This window comes from Miscanthus floridulus, chromosome 16 (genome assembly GCF_019320115.1).
Source record: "Miscanthus floridulus cultivar M001 chromosome 16, ASM1932011v1, whole genome shotgun sequence".
NCBI classification, from domain to species: Eukaryota; Viridiplantae; Streptophyta; class Magnoliopsida; order Poales; family Poaceae; genus Miscanthus; species Miscanthus floridulus.
In genome coordinates, this window is record NC_089595.1 from 100,216,729 (window position 1) to 100,232,065 (window position 15,337).

At 45.9% G+C, this 15,337-nt stretch overlaps 3 protein-coding genes across 3 annotated transcripts; 2 read left to right on the forward strand and 1 right to left on the reverse strand.

Annotated features, from left to right (window-relative positions):
• Nucleotides 1-363: 363 nt before the first annotated feature.
• On the forward strand, nucleotides 364-4,576 carry LOC136513317 (WEB family protein At2g38370-like). Its single transcript, XM_066507307.1, has 2 exons — nucleotides 364-834; nucleotides 2,926-4,576. The coding sequence occupies exons 1-2, from the start codon at nucleotides 601-603 to the stop codon at nucleotides 4,357-4,359; spliced, it is 1,668 nt and encodes a 555-aa protein (XP_066363404.1). The 5' UTR covers nucleotides 364-600; the 3' UTR covers nucleotides 4,360-4,576.
• Nucleotides 4,577-5,155: 579 nt separating this feature from the next.
• LOC136512801 (DNA replication licensing factor MCM3 homolog 3) lies at nucleotides 5,156-10,178 on the forward strand. The gene is made up of 16 exons (XM_066506800.1): nucleotides 5,156-5,317; nucleotides 5,394-5,506; nucleotides 5,611-5,819; nucleotides 6,340-6,470; nucleotides 6,557-6,795; nucleotides 6,889-7,125; nucleotides 7,206-7,360; nucleotides 7,434-7,642; nucleotides 7,733-7,895; nucleotides 7,986-8,182; nucleotides 8,714-8,773; nucleotides 8,856-8,948; nucleotides 9,153-9,316; nucleotides 9,488-9,556; nucleotides 9,650-9,791; nucleotides 9,883-10,178. The coding sequence occupies exons 1-16, from the start codon at nucleotides 5,252-5,254 to the stop codon at nucleotides 9,937-9,939; spliced, it is 2,304 nt and encodes a 767-aa protein (XP_066362897.1). The 5' UTR covers nucleotides 5,156-5,251; the 3' UTR covers nucleotides 9,940-10,178.
• Nucleotides 10,179-10,413: 235 nt separating this feature from the next.
• On the reverse strand, nucleotides 10,414-13,221 carry LOC136513318 (CBL-interacting protein kinase 28-like). The gene is made up of 2 exons (XM_066507308.1): nucleotides 12,920-13,221; nucleotides 10,414-12,490 (listed from the first exon to the last, which is right to left on the reverse strand). Exon 2 carries the CDS (start codon nucleotides 12,261-12,263, stop codon nucleotides 10,893-10,895), a length of 1,371 nt encoding a protein of 456 aa, XP_066363405.1. The 5' UTR covers nucleotides 12,264-12,490; nucleotides 12,920-13,221; the 3' UTR covers nucleotides 10,414-10,892.
• Nucleotides 13,222-15,337: the final 2,116 nt, after the last annotated feature.

Consider the following 15,337-nt stretch of genomic DNA (forward strand, 5'->3'; position numbering starts at 1 on the left):
CACGGCGGGCGTGATCCACGGATCAGCCCATGAACCCCGGGGGGGCAGGTCCCCCAATCCAAGCTACAGGCTATACAGCCTACAGGTTACGTTCTCGACCGGCAGCCACCAACCCAACGGAAGACACCCATGACCCACCGGACCGCCGCGCCACCCACCCGTTCCCCACCTCGTCAGTTTCGTGTTCGTCAGCGGGCACGGGTGAAAAGTGAGGAAAAAACTGCTGCTGTTCCGCGTACGGCGTGAGCACCAGGCACCAGCACGGCCGCACCGCCCTTTCGTCCCGCTCACAAGCGCACTGCGCACCTACGCTCGTCGTCACCGAGGCGAGTAGTACTATATACTTTCTTTACGTCTCCCCACCAACGCCGCGCCGCGCTAAAGCGGACGCACACGCACCACCCCACCCCGGCATCCGCACGCTGCCGCTACGGACAGCCAGAGCCGAAAGAAAACCCGTAGCAGCGCTCACGGTCACGGGCGCGCCCGCCCGGGCAGGAGCAGGACAGGACAGGACACTCCCATTGCCCTTGCCCCGCTCGCTGCTCCACACACCCCACTCTGCTACACTCATCAGCCAGCGCTCCCCGGACGGCCGCGATGGCGGAAGTGGCGGCGCAGCGCGCCGTCGGCGTCCCAGCAGGGGGCGGCGATGAGCAGGCGAACCTTGCGGCGGCGGCGGCGGCAATGCGGGGGCGCGCCCGTGGCGAGGTGGACACGTCGTCGCCGTTCCAGTCCGTGCGCCAGGCCGTCGACCTGTTCGGCGGCGGGGCGGCCGCCGTCTCCCAGTGGCGGCACCCGCAGGCGCTGCCGCCCGTCCACCTCCGCCCAGAGGTCAGTCAGTCAACCGGAGCCCGTCCCCGGGTACCTTTTGCTTGCGGCTTTAGTTTATGCAAAGCGCGGCAGTGGCCTTCCGCTTTTCAAAGCGCAGGCGCAGCGCAGGAGGGTGGCGGCGGCATGCTTACCATCGCACCGCTCTCTCAGCTAGTAGCTTTGTCAAAGCGCCTTGGCATTTCTTGGTCAATTAGTTTGAGATCGGCCGTGCCTATACGGTTTTGGAGTGTAACAGTTCATAAACGCGAGGGTTTTACTTCCAATTTGCTTTCTAGTACTAGCAATGTTGTTCGTATAACAGCTGTGGTTTCTGGTTTTAATTTTGGGGAGGGCAGAGCAGACGACATCCGAACTACGCAGCATTCTTTTCGGGTTTCGGCGAAGGCCTTCAGTTTAATGAAATTTGGAAATTTGGTCACCGTAGGACTTTCGTTTTTATTTAGCAATTAAGATTTAATCATGGACTAATTACACTTAAAACGTTGGTCTCACGATTTTCAACTAAACTGTATAATTAATTTTTTTCGTCACATTTAATGCTCCATAACGTGGCCGAAGTGGTTGGCGTCATTGCTATGGGTGTCTGGGTGATTGTGACAGGCCATTGTGGGACTTTGGTATCATTCTGGAGCCGAAAGGAACCGAGCCCTTCTTTAGTTGAGGGGAAAGTTTGGAATCTGGCTACTGTAGCACTTACGTTTTTATTTGACAATTAATATTCAATCATAGATTAATTAGACTCAAAACGTCCGTCTCGTAATTTTCCACTAAACTGTGTAATTAGTTTTTTTTGTCTATATTTAATGCTCCATACATGCATCGCAAGATTCGATGTGATAGATACTGTAGCATTTTTTTTTGGAACTTCTTTTGGAACTAAACACGGGCCAAATGCATGATGGCATTTACTACTACTAGCTAGTAGTAAGCTGGGTGTCCTCTTCGGTCCGACGTTGCGAGGAATAGAGGTCCACTATTAGAACTTGATGCTGTTGGGTTATGAATTATGAGCAGTCGTCAGCAGTTACCAGCCTCTCGCCTTGCCTGTTGCACACTTACAAGCACTGTATCCTGGAAGAGGTGAAATATGGTGCAGCACAACAGGATGTAAAGGTAGTAATACAGCATTACAACTGACAAGCAAAGATGAATTGCTACAGTTCAAGTAATTTGACCAAGGGCAACAGCTTTGCCGGTGTTTAAGATTTACTGTTACACATCATCACCTGATTTTTCATTTCTCCTAAAAAAAGATGGCCATATTTTTATTTGACTTTTTTTTTGCAAGACACAAGTTGTTAGTTAGTTTTGTCCAATATACAACCCCATATAGTTTGTTGTCAAAAAAAAAAAAACCATATAGTTTGCTTGGGATCCTGGTTTGTCACAACTAGGAGGAAGTTATGGTTTTAATGTATTATGCATTATTACTCGAGGAGACAACTAAGCAAACTATTGGCATTATTTCTAGGTATGTCAAGACTACTATTAATATGGTATTTCATACAGGTCCTAGTGTGGAAGTGCTTAGACCAGAGTACAGGAGGTGATGCCGACAATTTTGGCATTAGCTGAACATGTGAGGCATCCAAGGATTCTTAGATAGGATGTTGGAGGCGCTGCTGTATTACTAGCTGGTCTCTGTAGACGTCATATAAGAATCAGGAGCCAATTGAATAGTCGTATTTTAGTGTTTTTCTTCTTAAGTCTTTCAGTGTAAGACGTTGCCAATGTTTTTCAGTTTCTCCCAAGTATACTTTCTTATGAATTGCACTGTGAGGAGCGACTGATGAAGTAACCTATGGAAATTTAAGTTGGAATTACTGATTGTCATTGTTGCCAAATTTTTATCTTCTATTTGCTGTTTGGCTGGTTATTGATTGCCATGTTATTCAGAACATATAAGGTGGTTTCAGTTTGAACTTTATTCTTCACCTTCGCATTAGATGTCCAATTTTGAACATATTCCTTCAAAGAAGAGTTCTCCCTCTATGCATTTTTCTGTGTTGTGTGTACAGTGTACGGTTCATTTCTGTTCTTCATAAATAAAATCTGTATTCTTACTCTGTTCATTGACACCATTTATTTCAGGAAGAAGAACTTATGAAAGTTGAGGAACAAACAGTGAAGCTGGAGATGGAACTTTTTGTTAAGGAAAAGGAAACATTTAAGGTCTTGAAAGAACTACAGGAAACAAAGCAGGTTATAGATGGCTTGAAAGTACAAATAGCGAAGGTAACAGCGGAGGACACAAATGCTGCAAAAGGCCATGCTGATACATGGATAATACATCCACTTCCTGCTATCGAACAAAAATCCAGTAGCCATACCGAGCCACCAATCCAGAGCACAAAAGGTACACAGTCCCCACTCACCACGTTGATCAAGCTGAATCAGGCAAAAGCATTCCTTAACACGGATACTGTCAACATGTTAAAGAGCCAGATAGAGAAGGAGAAAGGGTCACTTGAGAAAACCCGTGAAAGGTTACAATCCAACCTGGGGAAGGCTTCATCATTAGAAGCAGATTTGACCAAAACTGTTGCTCAGCTGCAAGCAGTAAAAGCGCCACAACCTGTCCTTGAGCCTTCTGAAATCTGGTTGCAGATGAAGCACTTGAATGCTGAGAAAGCGAAGCACAAGAAGGTGTCAGAGGATTTGAGAAACGAGATTTGTGAATTGACAGCTGCAATCGAGCACACAAGGTCTAAGAAAAAGACTCTGCAGTTCAGAATCGTCATGGCGGAGAAACTGAAGGAAGCTTCCCAACGTGGAGAATCTGTTGCTCTTGCAGAGATGAAAAAACTGAGCAACGGGCGGGACCTGAACGCCACCACTTCTGATGTCACACTCTCTGTTGAGGAGCACTCTACGTTTGTGCTCAAAGCACAAGAAGCAGATCGTGCCACTAGGAAGAAAATTGACGCAGCAATGCAAGAGCTCGATCAAGCAAACCAGTGTAAGCTAGAACTCTTGGAAAGAGTGGAGGAAGCAATGGCAGCTGTCGAGACGAGCAGGAAGGCTCTGGAGGAGGCGCAGAAGAGGGAGGAATCTGAAAACAAAGCCAAGCTTGCAGCTGAAGAGACGCAGCGAAAACTGCGGTCAGACCAAATAATCCAGAACTGGCGCCCGATCAACAACAGTTCTGTAAAATTCAAGAACACGGCACTGGCACCACCCCGGAGAGCAGCAGGCTCTGGGATATATGATGTGAACGGCCTGAGCCTGGTGACCACGGGCCCAAACAACGTGAAGACGGTGTCCATCGGACAGATCCTGAGCATGAAGCTGGACCGCGAGCTTGAAATGGCAAAGACCACGAACACGAGGAAGAAGGTTTCTCTCGGGCAGATCCTGAGCCAGAAGTACGAAATGTTCTCCCCGTTGCGGATAGACCACGACTGCGGTTCGCGCAAGCAGTTCCAGCCGAGGAGGAAGAGAATGGGGTTCGTCGTGTATGCGCTGCTGCTCGCGAAGCAGAGGCATAGGAGGAGGAAGGCCTGCACTCATGTGGGCTTCAGCTAGTTAGTTTGGATGGTCAGTACCCAGCCGCGTTGTAGTCGTTTATATGCTTTATTAAGAGATCGGAATAATCGTTGCCTGTGTAATTAGTTAGTTCTATGAACAAAGTTGGTATTTTTAGCAGCTATAAGTACATTACATACCTGGCGTATATGTCTCGAGTTGGCGAATTGCACGTCGCTCAGGCGCGCCGCCGTGTAGCTTACTCCCAGCAACTATCTGTCGGTCTCGAGTTGGCGAATTGCCACAGCGCTCTCTTTCTGAATATTCCGAGCCGATGACGGGCGCGCTCTTCATCTGCAAAACTCCTGCGCACGGCAGCGATTGCCAGTTCACTCTGTCTGCGTGCATAGCGCTTCGCCGTTCAACCACTCATTCACCGCACGGCTTTACCAATGTGAATCCGGCGTTACACGCGACAGGCATCATGCGCGGCGGAGGGCGTGCGCCGCCTCTGAACAAGGAGGGGAACGCGGGGCTGTCGCTACCTAGCCAAACTCCTTACTGGGCCAAATGCTACCAGTGCTCGCCGATGGGTTCGCACATCCTATGCCAACATTGTTTTTTCTCACTAGTGGGCCTCAACTACGGCCTCTCAAGAGCCCATGGAACGCGGAATCCGCTGATGTGAGAGCCCGCGTCACCCAAGAGCCCAACGAGTCCCCTGTGGCCCTTTCCGCGTGACCGCGTACCGGAGCGCGCGAAAACCACATCTTCCCGCCACACCGCGCGCCAACTCCCGCCAAAACGCGCCGCCTTCATCCCCACCCTTACCCCCAAATCCAAACCCGCCCGCCCGCCGCAGCCCCCATTCCCGCGCCCCCGTCCCCTTCCTCCAGCAGCCGCGCTCGCTCTCTCTCGGCCTCGCGTTTCGTCTCCGAAGCCGCAGGCAGCCATGGACGTCAACGAGGAGGCCATGGCGGCGCACAAGCGCGCCTTCCTCGACTTCCTCGACCAAGACGTAAGTCCCCTCGCCATCCCTAGCGCCGCCGCCGATTCGCCGGGTCCTCGGCTGACGTTCTTGCCTTCCACCGCAGGTCGGGAAGGGGGTTTACATGCAGGCCGTCCGCGACATGGTACAGAACAAGCGCCACCGCCTCATCATCGGCATGGACGACCTCCGCAATCACAACCTCGATCTCGCCCGCAGGTACCCCGCCGCTGCCTTCCCTCGCTTTCTCGTCCGTTTCTGTTGTTCTGTTGGGCAAGTTCCTGCTTTCCTGGCTGATGCGGTCTGCCCTTGCGTGTGAATAGGGTGATTCGGAGCCCCGGGGAGTATATGCAGCCGGCGTCGGACGCGGTGTCGGAGGTGGCAAGGAACCTGGATCCCAAGTTTTTGAAGGAAGGGGAGCGCGTGATGGTGGGCTTCTCGGGGCCGTTCGGGTTCCACAGGGTCACGCCCAGGGATCTCATGTCCTCCTTCATCGGCACCATGGTCTGCGTTGAGGGCATCGTCACCAAATGTAATGGCTCACTTCTCCCTTTCAGCAGATGGACCACATTGTTGTTATGCTCTGGTTCCAGTCATACTTCTTAATGAATGCGCTTTGTTTACATGGTACTGGATTGCGTTGTCTGGGTCTTTTTGAACAGGTTCCAAATTAAATTCTAGCAGTCTTCCTGCTGGTGGATTGAAGTTTTTGTGGTAGTTCAGTTGGTACCTTTGTGGTAAAGGGAAACTGCAAAACAGAATGGGTAAAATTGTCCTTGTTTAGCCGTGTCAGTAAAAACTGAATATGAATGACAATGTCAGAATGACTGAGCTACTCGAATTTGCAATGAAACTTTAGTATTGACTTATATTAATTCATCACTAATGTTGTGCATATGGCATACTAATTTGATGCTAACTACTTTATGTATCAAACTATTACTCCATGCCCAGCAATTTACTAATACTTCAGCATAGGTAGACACCAGATTTCTAATGAAGTACCTCTACACCTTTGAGTGCTAATCATATTTTTCCTCCTGAAAAAACAGGCTCGTTGGTAAGGCCAAAAGTTGTTAAGAGTGTTCACTTCTGCCCTGTGACTGGGGCCTTTCTCTCGCGTGAATACAGGGACATCACTTCATTTGTAGGCTTGCCTACTGGCTCTGTTTATCCAACAAGGGTATGCTCCTATTTGCTCTCTGCAATTTCATTCAACCAACCCCTTTGATACTGTAGTTGTAATGCTGCTCAATCTGGAATGGCTAGGATGAGAATGGTAACTTGTTGGTCACCGAGTATGGAATGTGTGAATACAAGGATCACCAGACATTGTCGATGCAAGAAGTGCCTGAAAATTCTGCACCTGGACAGCTCCCAAGAACTGTCGATGTTATTGTAGAAGATGATCTTGTAGATTGTTGCAAACCTGGCGACCGTGTCTCAATTGTCGGTGTATACAAGGCTCTACCAGGGAAAAGCAAGGGAAGTGTTAGTGGTGTGTTCAGGTTAGTTCAGCTATGATTATGACCCTCACCAAAGCTGGCGCCAATTTACCTATTTCTGAAGTATGATGTGGTTTTGTATTACTATGTCTGTAGAACTGTCCTTATTGCAAATAATGTGTCGCTTCTTAACAAAGAGGCAAATGCGCCTGTCTATACTCGGGAAGATCTGAAGCGGATGAAAGAAATATCAAGGAGAAATGACACCTTGGACGTGCTGGGAAACTCACTTGCTCCATCCATATATGGTCATCTATGGATAAAGAAGGCAGTAATACTATTGATGCTTGGTGGCGTTGAGAAGAATCTAAAAAATGGAACTCACTTGAGAGGGTAAGTGATGTTTCAGATCATTACTGACACATGATTTCATTGATTGTGCTTTATTTATTTATTATTTCTTTGGCATACAGAGATATAAACATGATGATGGTGGGAGATCCTTCAGTTGCCAAGTCCCAGCTCCTAAGAGCTGTCATGAACATTGCCCCTTTGGCTATCTCAACAACTGGCAGGGGTTCCTCTGGTGTTGGTTTGACTGCTGCTGTGACTTCTGATCAAGAGACTGGTAAATTACGCAACTCTACTTAGTGCATTGGTATTCATTTTCCTGTAAAGCCACATGACAAATTTCTGTTCAGGGGAAAGAAGGCTTGAAGCTGGTGCCATGGTTCTTGCTGATCGTGGTGTTGTCTGCATTGATGAGTTTGATAAAATGAATGATCAAGACCGAGTTGCTATTCATGAAGTCATGGAGCAGCAAACTGTAACCATTGCAAAGGCAGGAATACATGCCTCGCTAAATGCGAGATGTAGTGTAATTGCTGCAGCAAATCCAATATATGGAACTGTAAGCTCTTATCATTTCTTTCCCTAGCTCCATAAGCATGTCCATTTGATTGTTTGCTGTTTCTGACAATACTTTCTGGCCTTATGACAGTATGATCGATCGTTGACGCCAACAAAGAATATTGGGCTTCCTGATTCACTGCTTTCCCGTTTTGATTTACTTTTTATTGTTCTTGATCAAATGGATCCTGAGATTGACCGGCAAATTTCGGAACACGTTGCTCGAATGCATAGATATTGCACTGATGATGGAGGTAGCTTTGCTATTTTACAGTCAAATAGATTTGTTCAGTTCTTCAATTCTTTTCATTTGCTTAATAAAAGACAAACCTCATAAACTGTAGGAGCAAGGTCTCTTGATAAAGATGGAACTGCTGAAGAAGATGATGGTGATGCTATTTTTGTTAAGTATGATAGGATGCTCCATGGTCAGGATAGAAGAAGAGGAAAGAAAGCTAAGCAGGATAGGCTAACTGTCAAATTTGTGAAGAAATATATTCATTATGCGAAGAACCTTATTCAACCAAAGCTCACTGATGAGGTAACATTTTCCACTATTGTGCATTAATATACCATGTTTTCCTCACACCAAGGTGAGGGCTTGGATGTGCACTGAAATTCGAGCTCAACATGAGATAACACTCTGTAGGACATGGATCTCACTGCACATCTGCACATACAGTGACACTGCATATGTGTGCCTCACCTTTGGGGGTGAGAAAAGTGTCTTGAGTGTTTATGGAAGAGCTACAAGTCTGGATCCATGCAGAATTTAGAGTTTGTATGATATCAAATTCTCAATCTCCCAACAGTTCCAAATCCAGGAATTTCTGGACCAAGTGATGACCACAGCTCCAAAAAATTCTTGGAGCTGAAACTCTGCCAAACAGGCATTTATTTTTCATTGCAATGTGACCTTGTGTGGGCTGCTTTCTTTTTCCTTCCTCTTCAATACACTTCCTGTATTTCAATGTTTTTTATTGTATTCTCAATTCTTCAAGAGATGAAGAGAATCTCTTACAAAATACAAAGGTCTCCCTTAAGATATAGCATTGAAATTCTTCTGCTGCAGGCATCTGATCATATTGCAACTTCATATGCTGAGCTCAGGGATGGTAGTGCAAATGCAAAGGTTTGATTCAAGCATTGCTGTCTGCTGTCTTGTTAATGGTATATGTTTGTAGCTCTCATTTGTTCACCTTTGTGTTTTACAGTCCGGTGGAGGTACACTTCCAATTACAGCAAGGACACTGGAAACCATAATCCGTCTATCCACAGCTCATGCCAAGATGAAACTGAGACATGAGGTATTTTGTTAATTCCACTCGCAACCTACCCACATCAAGAACTCTCTGGATGAATCACAGTTCCTATTTGTTTGCTCATGATTTTCCTGTAACTTCACCAAGAAATGAAGCAATTTCTTCATTTTACAAACAGTTTAATTTTTGGAAGGTTAAGTGAGCCATTTGTCCTTGAGAAGATCACATCATGGCAATGTCTTGTTGCAGGTTCTGAAATCCGATGTTGAGGCTGCATTGCAAGTTCTAAATTTTGCAATATACCACAAGGAATTGACTGAGATGGAAGAGCGTGAACAGAGAGAAATGGAGAAGAAACAGCAAGCTGATCATGATGCAGGTGCAACTGGTGGCACTGAGGATGGGCATGGAAGGTGATTTTAATATTTTATAACTTTGTCCATATACCCACTTGTCTGAACTTTTTTAAGAACTAAGTAGCTTATTTGCAGTATGTTTCCCATCCCAGCCTTTTGTTCCTCTTAGTTTTTACCTACTCGGCTACTCCCCATTCTTGTATCTAAAAATATCTCTACTCTTCACAGCTCTGGAAATGATCCAATGGATGTGGATGTAGGAAACACTTCAAATGATCAGAATGTTCCTGCAGAGAGGTCACTGCATAACCTGTAAATCTGGACATTCAGCTTTGTTCTGTTTTGTTTATGCCTGATCCTTTGCTGCCCTTGTTTTTGCATAACCTGCAGAATTGAAGCCTTCGAAGCAATTCTGGGTCAGCATGTGTTGGCAAACCATATAGATCAAATGTCAATTGATGAAATTGAGCAGGCGGTTAATAGGGAGTCAACTGCACCTTACACCAGAAGCCAAGTTGAGTTTATTTTGGAGGTATGGAAAAACAAGCTGGTTTTATTTCAGGTTTGTAACATATAACTAAGCATGTCGATTGCATTAAAATTTTATTTCCTTGTGCTCTCAGAGGATGCAAGATAAAAACAGGATAATGATACGAGATGGTATTGTTCGAATCATATAACTACCAGTCTACCAGGACGTTTGCCCGTGGATCTCCTGGACATGCTGTGTCATGCTGGCTCTCTGTCTGTAACCAACTTATTTGTTGAAGTATTTGTTTCTTAATGTTTGTCAACAAAGGATCGAGACAATCATTTGTCCCCTTGGTTAGTTCATGTAATGTATTTCTTACCTGACCTAGTTATATTTAGTACCTAGTCATGTCTGGTTGTGTTCGAGTTAATTTGCAATTGCAGTTCATTCTGACGAGTAAAATTCACTCGTGCTGAGTTGCTGACAGTGTAGGCATTCTAGGTACCGATGCCAGATGGAATTTGTTCTGATTCAATGTTGGGTTGGAAACGTGATACTACATTGCACTATAAAATGTGAAATTTGGTTGGAAAAATGATACTACATTGCACTGTAGAATGTGAAATGTCAATAATGGGTGCCTCATAGGGGGCGTCCTGAAAGTCAAAGTAGGGTGGAAACTCTTGAATTCCGTTCTCAATGAAAGGTCGGTGCCGCAGTGGGGTGATGTCAACCCTGAATCCCTTATCTTATGCGGTTCCGCTGCTTTCACTAAGGTAACTGCAATCCTCAGAACAGTTACCATGGACTCAGTAATGACTGACTTCCCAGTTATAACCAGCCATTTGTGATCTTCTAAAATTCGAAAAGCATCAATTGTATTATTGCCCTGGTTAATTGAATTCTTTTGGCAGTGACCATATTGAAAATGCCAGATATAGCACCTCTGTACATACAGGCTTTTCATTTTCAACGAAAAATGATAAACGAATAAAAATGGGAGAGCCAGAAAGGCAGCATTGCCACTAACAATGTGGACCTTTATGAGTTTTACAGTAGATTGCTAGTCTAAAAAGGACAATTAATCGGCCAAGAGCCAAGAGCCAAGAGCCCAAGACTCAGCAAACTCTGCTTTTGCCTTTCGAAAGGCATTTGCAGCTCCTATGACTGCTGTGGTGGAAATGGTGACAATGGTGGAAGTGGCGACTGCTGCTGCTGTTCTGCCTGTCTAAGTATACGTGTCTGTTGCTGATCACCTTGCCATGCCCAAACAATATTCTTAAGTGATGGTCTAATGTCATCTTTCATCATCTTCTGGTACTCCAATGTGTCGCCATTGGTCTTCTTTAACTCGACTAGTAGAAAAGAAGGAGCAATCTCAAATATCTCAGCATCAAGCTCAAGCATGCCCTTTCTTCCTTCCTTGGTTGTGGCCAAATTCAACACACCATTGTCTTTGTATGTAAATTTAAGCTTCAAACGTCTGGCCAGTTCGTTCAGCGTCGCAAAGACAGCTGCTGCTGACTCCTTGGAAGTAAACCATGCCTCCTTTTGGCCATGTTTCTCATCAAATAAGGCGGATAGATCAAATCCTGTAGAGAGGGAAATGATGTCGAATGCATTCAAGTTCGTCAGGCTCAATGATCCTTGATTTTTCTCGGAATCAACATCACCCGTCAAGCCAAAGGTCTTGTCAGAAGTTACATTTTTCAGTGCTGCCATCCCAATGGGCTTCCTGTACCAAGGACTTCTCTTTATCCTTGAGGTGGACATCCTGATATTGGGATCTGGATCAAGGATTCCATAAAGGAGCTCCTTCAACGCCACAGAAAAATAACGAGGACATCTGTACTCAGCTTTTGAAATTTTCTTATACATCTCTACGAGATTTTTATCATGGAAAGGAAGATAATTGGCCACAAGCACAAACAAAATTACTCCACAAGACCACACATCTGCCTTTGCACCACTGTAGCCTTTCCTGCTGAGCACTTCAGGAGCAACATAAGCCGGAGTACCACATGCAGTGTGGAGTAGACCATCTTGTCTCTTCGACTCAGCTAAGGCACTTAAACCAAAATCAGAGACCTTGAGGGTTTCATTCTCATCCAGCAGCAGGTTCTCAGGCTTCAGGTCACGATGATAAACACCTCGGCTATGGCAATAGTCAACAGCACTGATCAACTGTTGAAAATATTTCCTCGCAGCCTCCTCGGTAAGCTTCCCCTTTGCGATCTTGTTGAAAAGCTCACCGCCTTTGGCGTACTCCAGAACAAAGTAAATCTTGTTCTTGGTAGCCATTACCTCGAAAAGCTGCAGAACGTTCGGATGCCTTACCATCCTCATTATCAATATCTCCCTTTTTATCTGGTCCATGAGACCAGTCCTCATAATCTTGTCCTTATCGATCATTTTTATGGCAACGGTCTGACCAGTAGCAAGATTACGGGCATAATATACCTTTGCAAAGGTCCCTTGCCCTAAGAGTCTCCCAATTTCATACCGTTCCATCAAAACACTCCTGTCTTCCATTATGTAAACACCCGCACAAATTTCACAAGCACTTCAGTTTACTGGTGACAGCGTCACCACACCACAGTCAAATATGACTTGAGCCCCACGATCTCATGAAGACTCAGCAGAACTGATTCAGATGAAAAGGAAATGATCTTGTAAACTTAGATGACTGCTTCTTGCAATACAACATGTTTCTGCATTCCTAGGTGAACCGGCTTCAGCTGTATTGAGCAAAATGGTATCTGCAAAATCAACACGTCAGATCACACCTTTATAGGCTCAGAGCTCATGAAAAGGCAAAATGTAGTGCACAAACGATACAGTACAGAACAAGCTGCCAAAGGCAGAATTGCACGCAAAACACCGGAGTATATAGTTTTTCCCCATTTCTTTAAAGAACGCTGAGCAATTAGCAATGAGTACTACTCCGTATATATCGCATATAACATGAGTGACCAATTCCAGAGCAAAGAGAGGCTGCTAAATCCTACAAGTAGCGAAAATTAACTGATCCTCAGGTCACCAACGATTCAAAAATGCTTTGCCTCCGGAGGAGATTAATAAACCCCAACATTTTCTAAGTCGAAAAAAAACCCTAATCCGCATCAGGTCCAATCTTGGGGTGGGGTTGCGGGAGGGGGCAGAGCATCGCAGGCCAAGAAAAAATGCACCTGCTGGCTGATGAGGAGTCGCGGCCGAATGGAAGAGGGAGAAGAAGGCCTGGCCGATTCAGCTCGGCCGTGGCAATCCATGGCGGCACTCTTGGACCTCCCACATTTCACCGCAGCGGCAAGGGGGGGACGCCGTGCTTCCTTGGTGTGTCTGTCTCGCCCCCGTCGCCGGCTGCAGTCCACACGGAGGCGATCTGGGGACGGCGCGGGTGATCTTTTTCGCTGCAAGCCCCTCCGATTTGTAGGGATCCCCGAGTGGAGGACTGGAGAAATGGAGATCGGTGCTCCGCGCCATGCGTTGCGCGTCATTGCGTGGGGACGTTTAACTTTTTGCTGTCGCGGCACTCCAGGACGCGTGCCACTTCGGATCCGCGCGCGTAAATAGGGCAAAATGACCTCGTCTGTCCTTGCCCCCATCCTCTTAGCTATACGGGCCGGTCTGAGGTGCTCCAGCCGGCCCATTTGTTCTCCCTCTTGCCTCCTTCTTCTTCTTCCCTTAGCTCCGGACACACGCGCCGCCGCCGCATTCCCTCCCTCCGTCCTCCACCGCACTCACCTGAAGGCTTACTGAAAAAAGGTATGTCCCGTCCGGACCGACACTCTCATTTCCGTTTTTTGGTTTGCACTGGTATGATTCGAGGTTCGGGTTAGGGTGTTTGAGAATGATGTTGGACCAGCTCTTTTTCCTTTGACAGTTCATGTAGTAGAGGGAAACGTAGACGTAATGGACTGGAATTCGAGGAGTGGTTGCCCTGTTTGGTAAGAACCCTAATCTTCTAGGTCGTTTTCTCTTCACTTTGATGGGATGGGACTACGATTTCTGTGTAGTAGGTTGTCCCTAACATCTGTTTTTGTGCAAGGATTGATCCTGGTAATGCGTTTAAATTAGTTGTAAAGGTCTATAAGTGGATTGCTGAGGATGAGTACGGGCTAGTGGCCATGGATGAGCAGGAACATGAAATCTGGCTTGATAGGAATGATCATTATACTCTTGCTAAGTTTCATGCTGAAATGGAAACAAAGATAATCTAGGGACCTTCACAGACATTGGCAGTTTGGGTGGTTGAGCTGGACAGTCCCTCTCAATGGAAAATACGGAGGGATGGACATTTTCAGCAGCTTATACTTTCTAGATGGAATGAAAAAGAAGCTGTGCTTGCAGTGGATGTTGTCAATAAAGATGATGAATCAGTGAATACTTGCTTTGGTGTTAGGTTTGTCTCTGGTGTAACTTCTGCTGGCAGTGGTGTTCCTTGTAATGCTGGAAGTAGTCATGCTGGTGTTAATGGTCAAGGCAGTAGTGGTGGTACTGGTAATGGTCAAGGCAGTGCTGCTCATGGTAATGGTCAAGGCAGTGCTGCTCCTGATATAACACAAGGTAGTGTTGTACCTGATAATGTTGAAGGCACTGGTGACACTTGCAGCAGTCCTCCTCCTTCTATGCCACCTAAACAAGCACAACCAGTAGATTGGGCTCAGTTGATTGTTGAAGAAGAAGCAAATGAGGATGGAGATGCCAAGGCAGCAGTTGATGAGGATAAAGTTTATGAGGCTATGGGTTTTGCAGCAGCAGATGAGAGAGCTAATGAAGCAGCAAGGGAAGCTATTCCTATCCCTGCCATGACAGCTGAGATGCAGGCTGATATGGATGAGGCAGTTGTTCCAGTTGATGACCATGATGATCAAGAACCAATGTTTGACTGGGACAGAGAAAATCCAGATTTGTCTATTAGGGTTTTTTTTCATCCATGGATGATTTTAGGCTAGCAGTAAGACAACATGCAATAGTTAAAGATTTTGAACTTGCTACTGCTCATTCAGATACTAAAAGGTTTAGGGGAAATTGTGCTTCTCTGGGATGTCCTTGGATAATTAGAGCTAGAACTCAGCATGGTGGGAGTGTCAGGGTACTAAATTTGTATTTTCATTGTTCAAACTAAATTTCTGAATTCTTTTTATGTTGGATTTTGAGGTGCTAAAATGTTTTGTTTTGGTGCAGGTGCAAATAAATGAAGGTGTGCATACATGTGCTAGAAGGAATAAGGTGCCTGGTGCTATGGCCTCACAGGCTTGGGTGGCAGAAAGGGCATTACCATATATTGAGGAGGATACCAAACATGGGCCCAACAACATTGAAGGAAGAGCTAGATGAAAAGTATGGTATTGATATCAACTACCAGACTGTTGTATATGGAAGAAAGAGAGCTGCTGACAAGCTTTTTGGTAAGCTAGCTGATTCATTTGATTGGTTGTATAGGTTTAAGGCAGAGGTAGAATTGAGATCACTTGGTAGTATTGTTGAGGTAGACAGTGAGGAAGTTGATGGAAAGGTTTATTTTACAAGATTTTTCTGCTATTTCAAGGCTGCCATAGATGGTTTTAGAAATGGGTGCAGGCCTTACATTAGTATAGATTCTA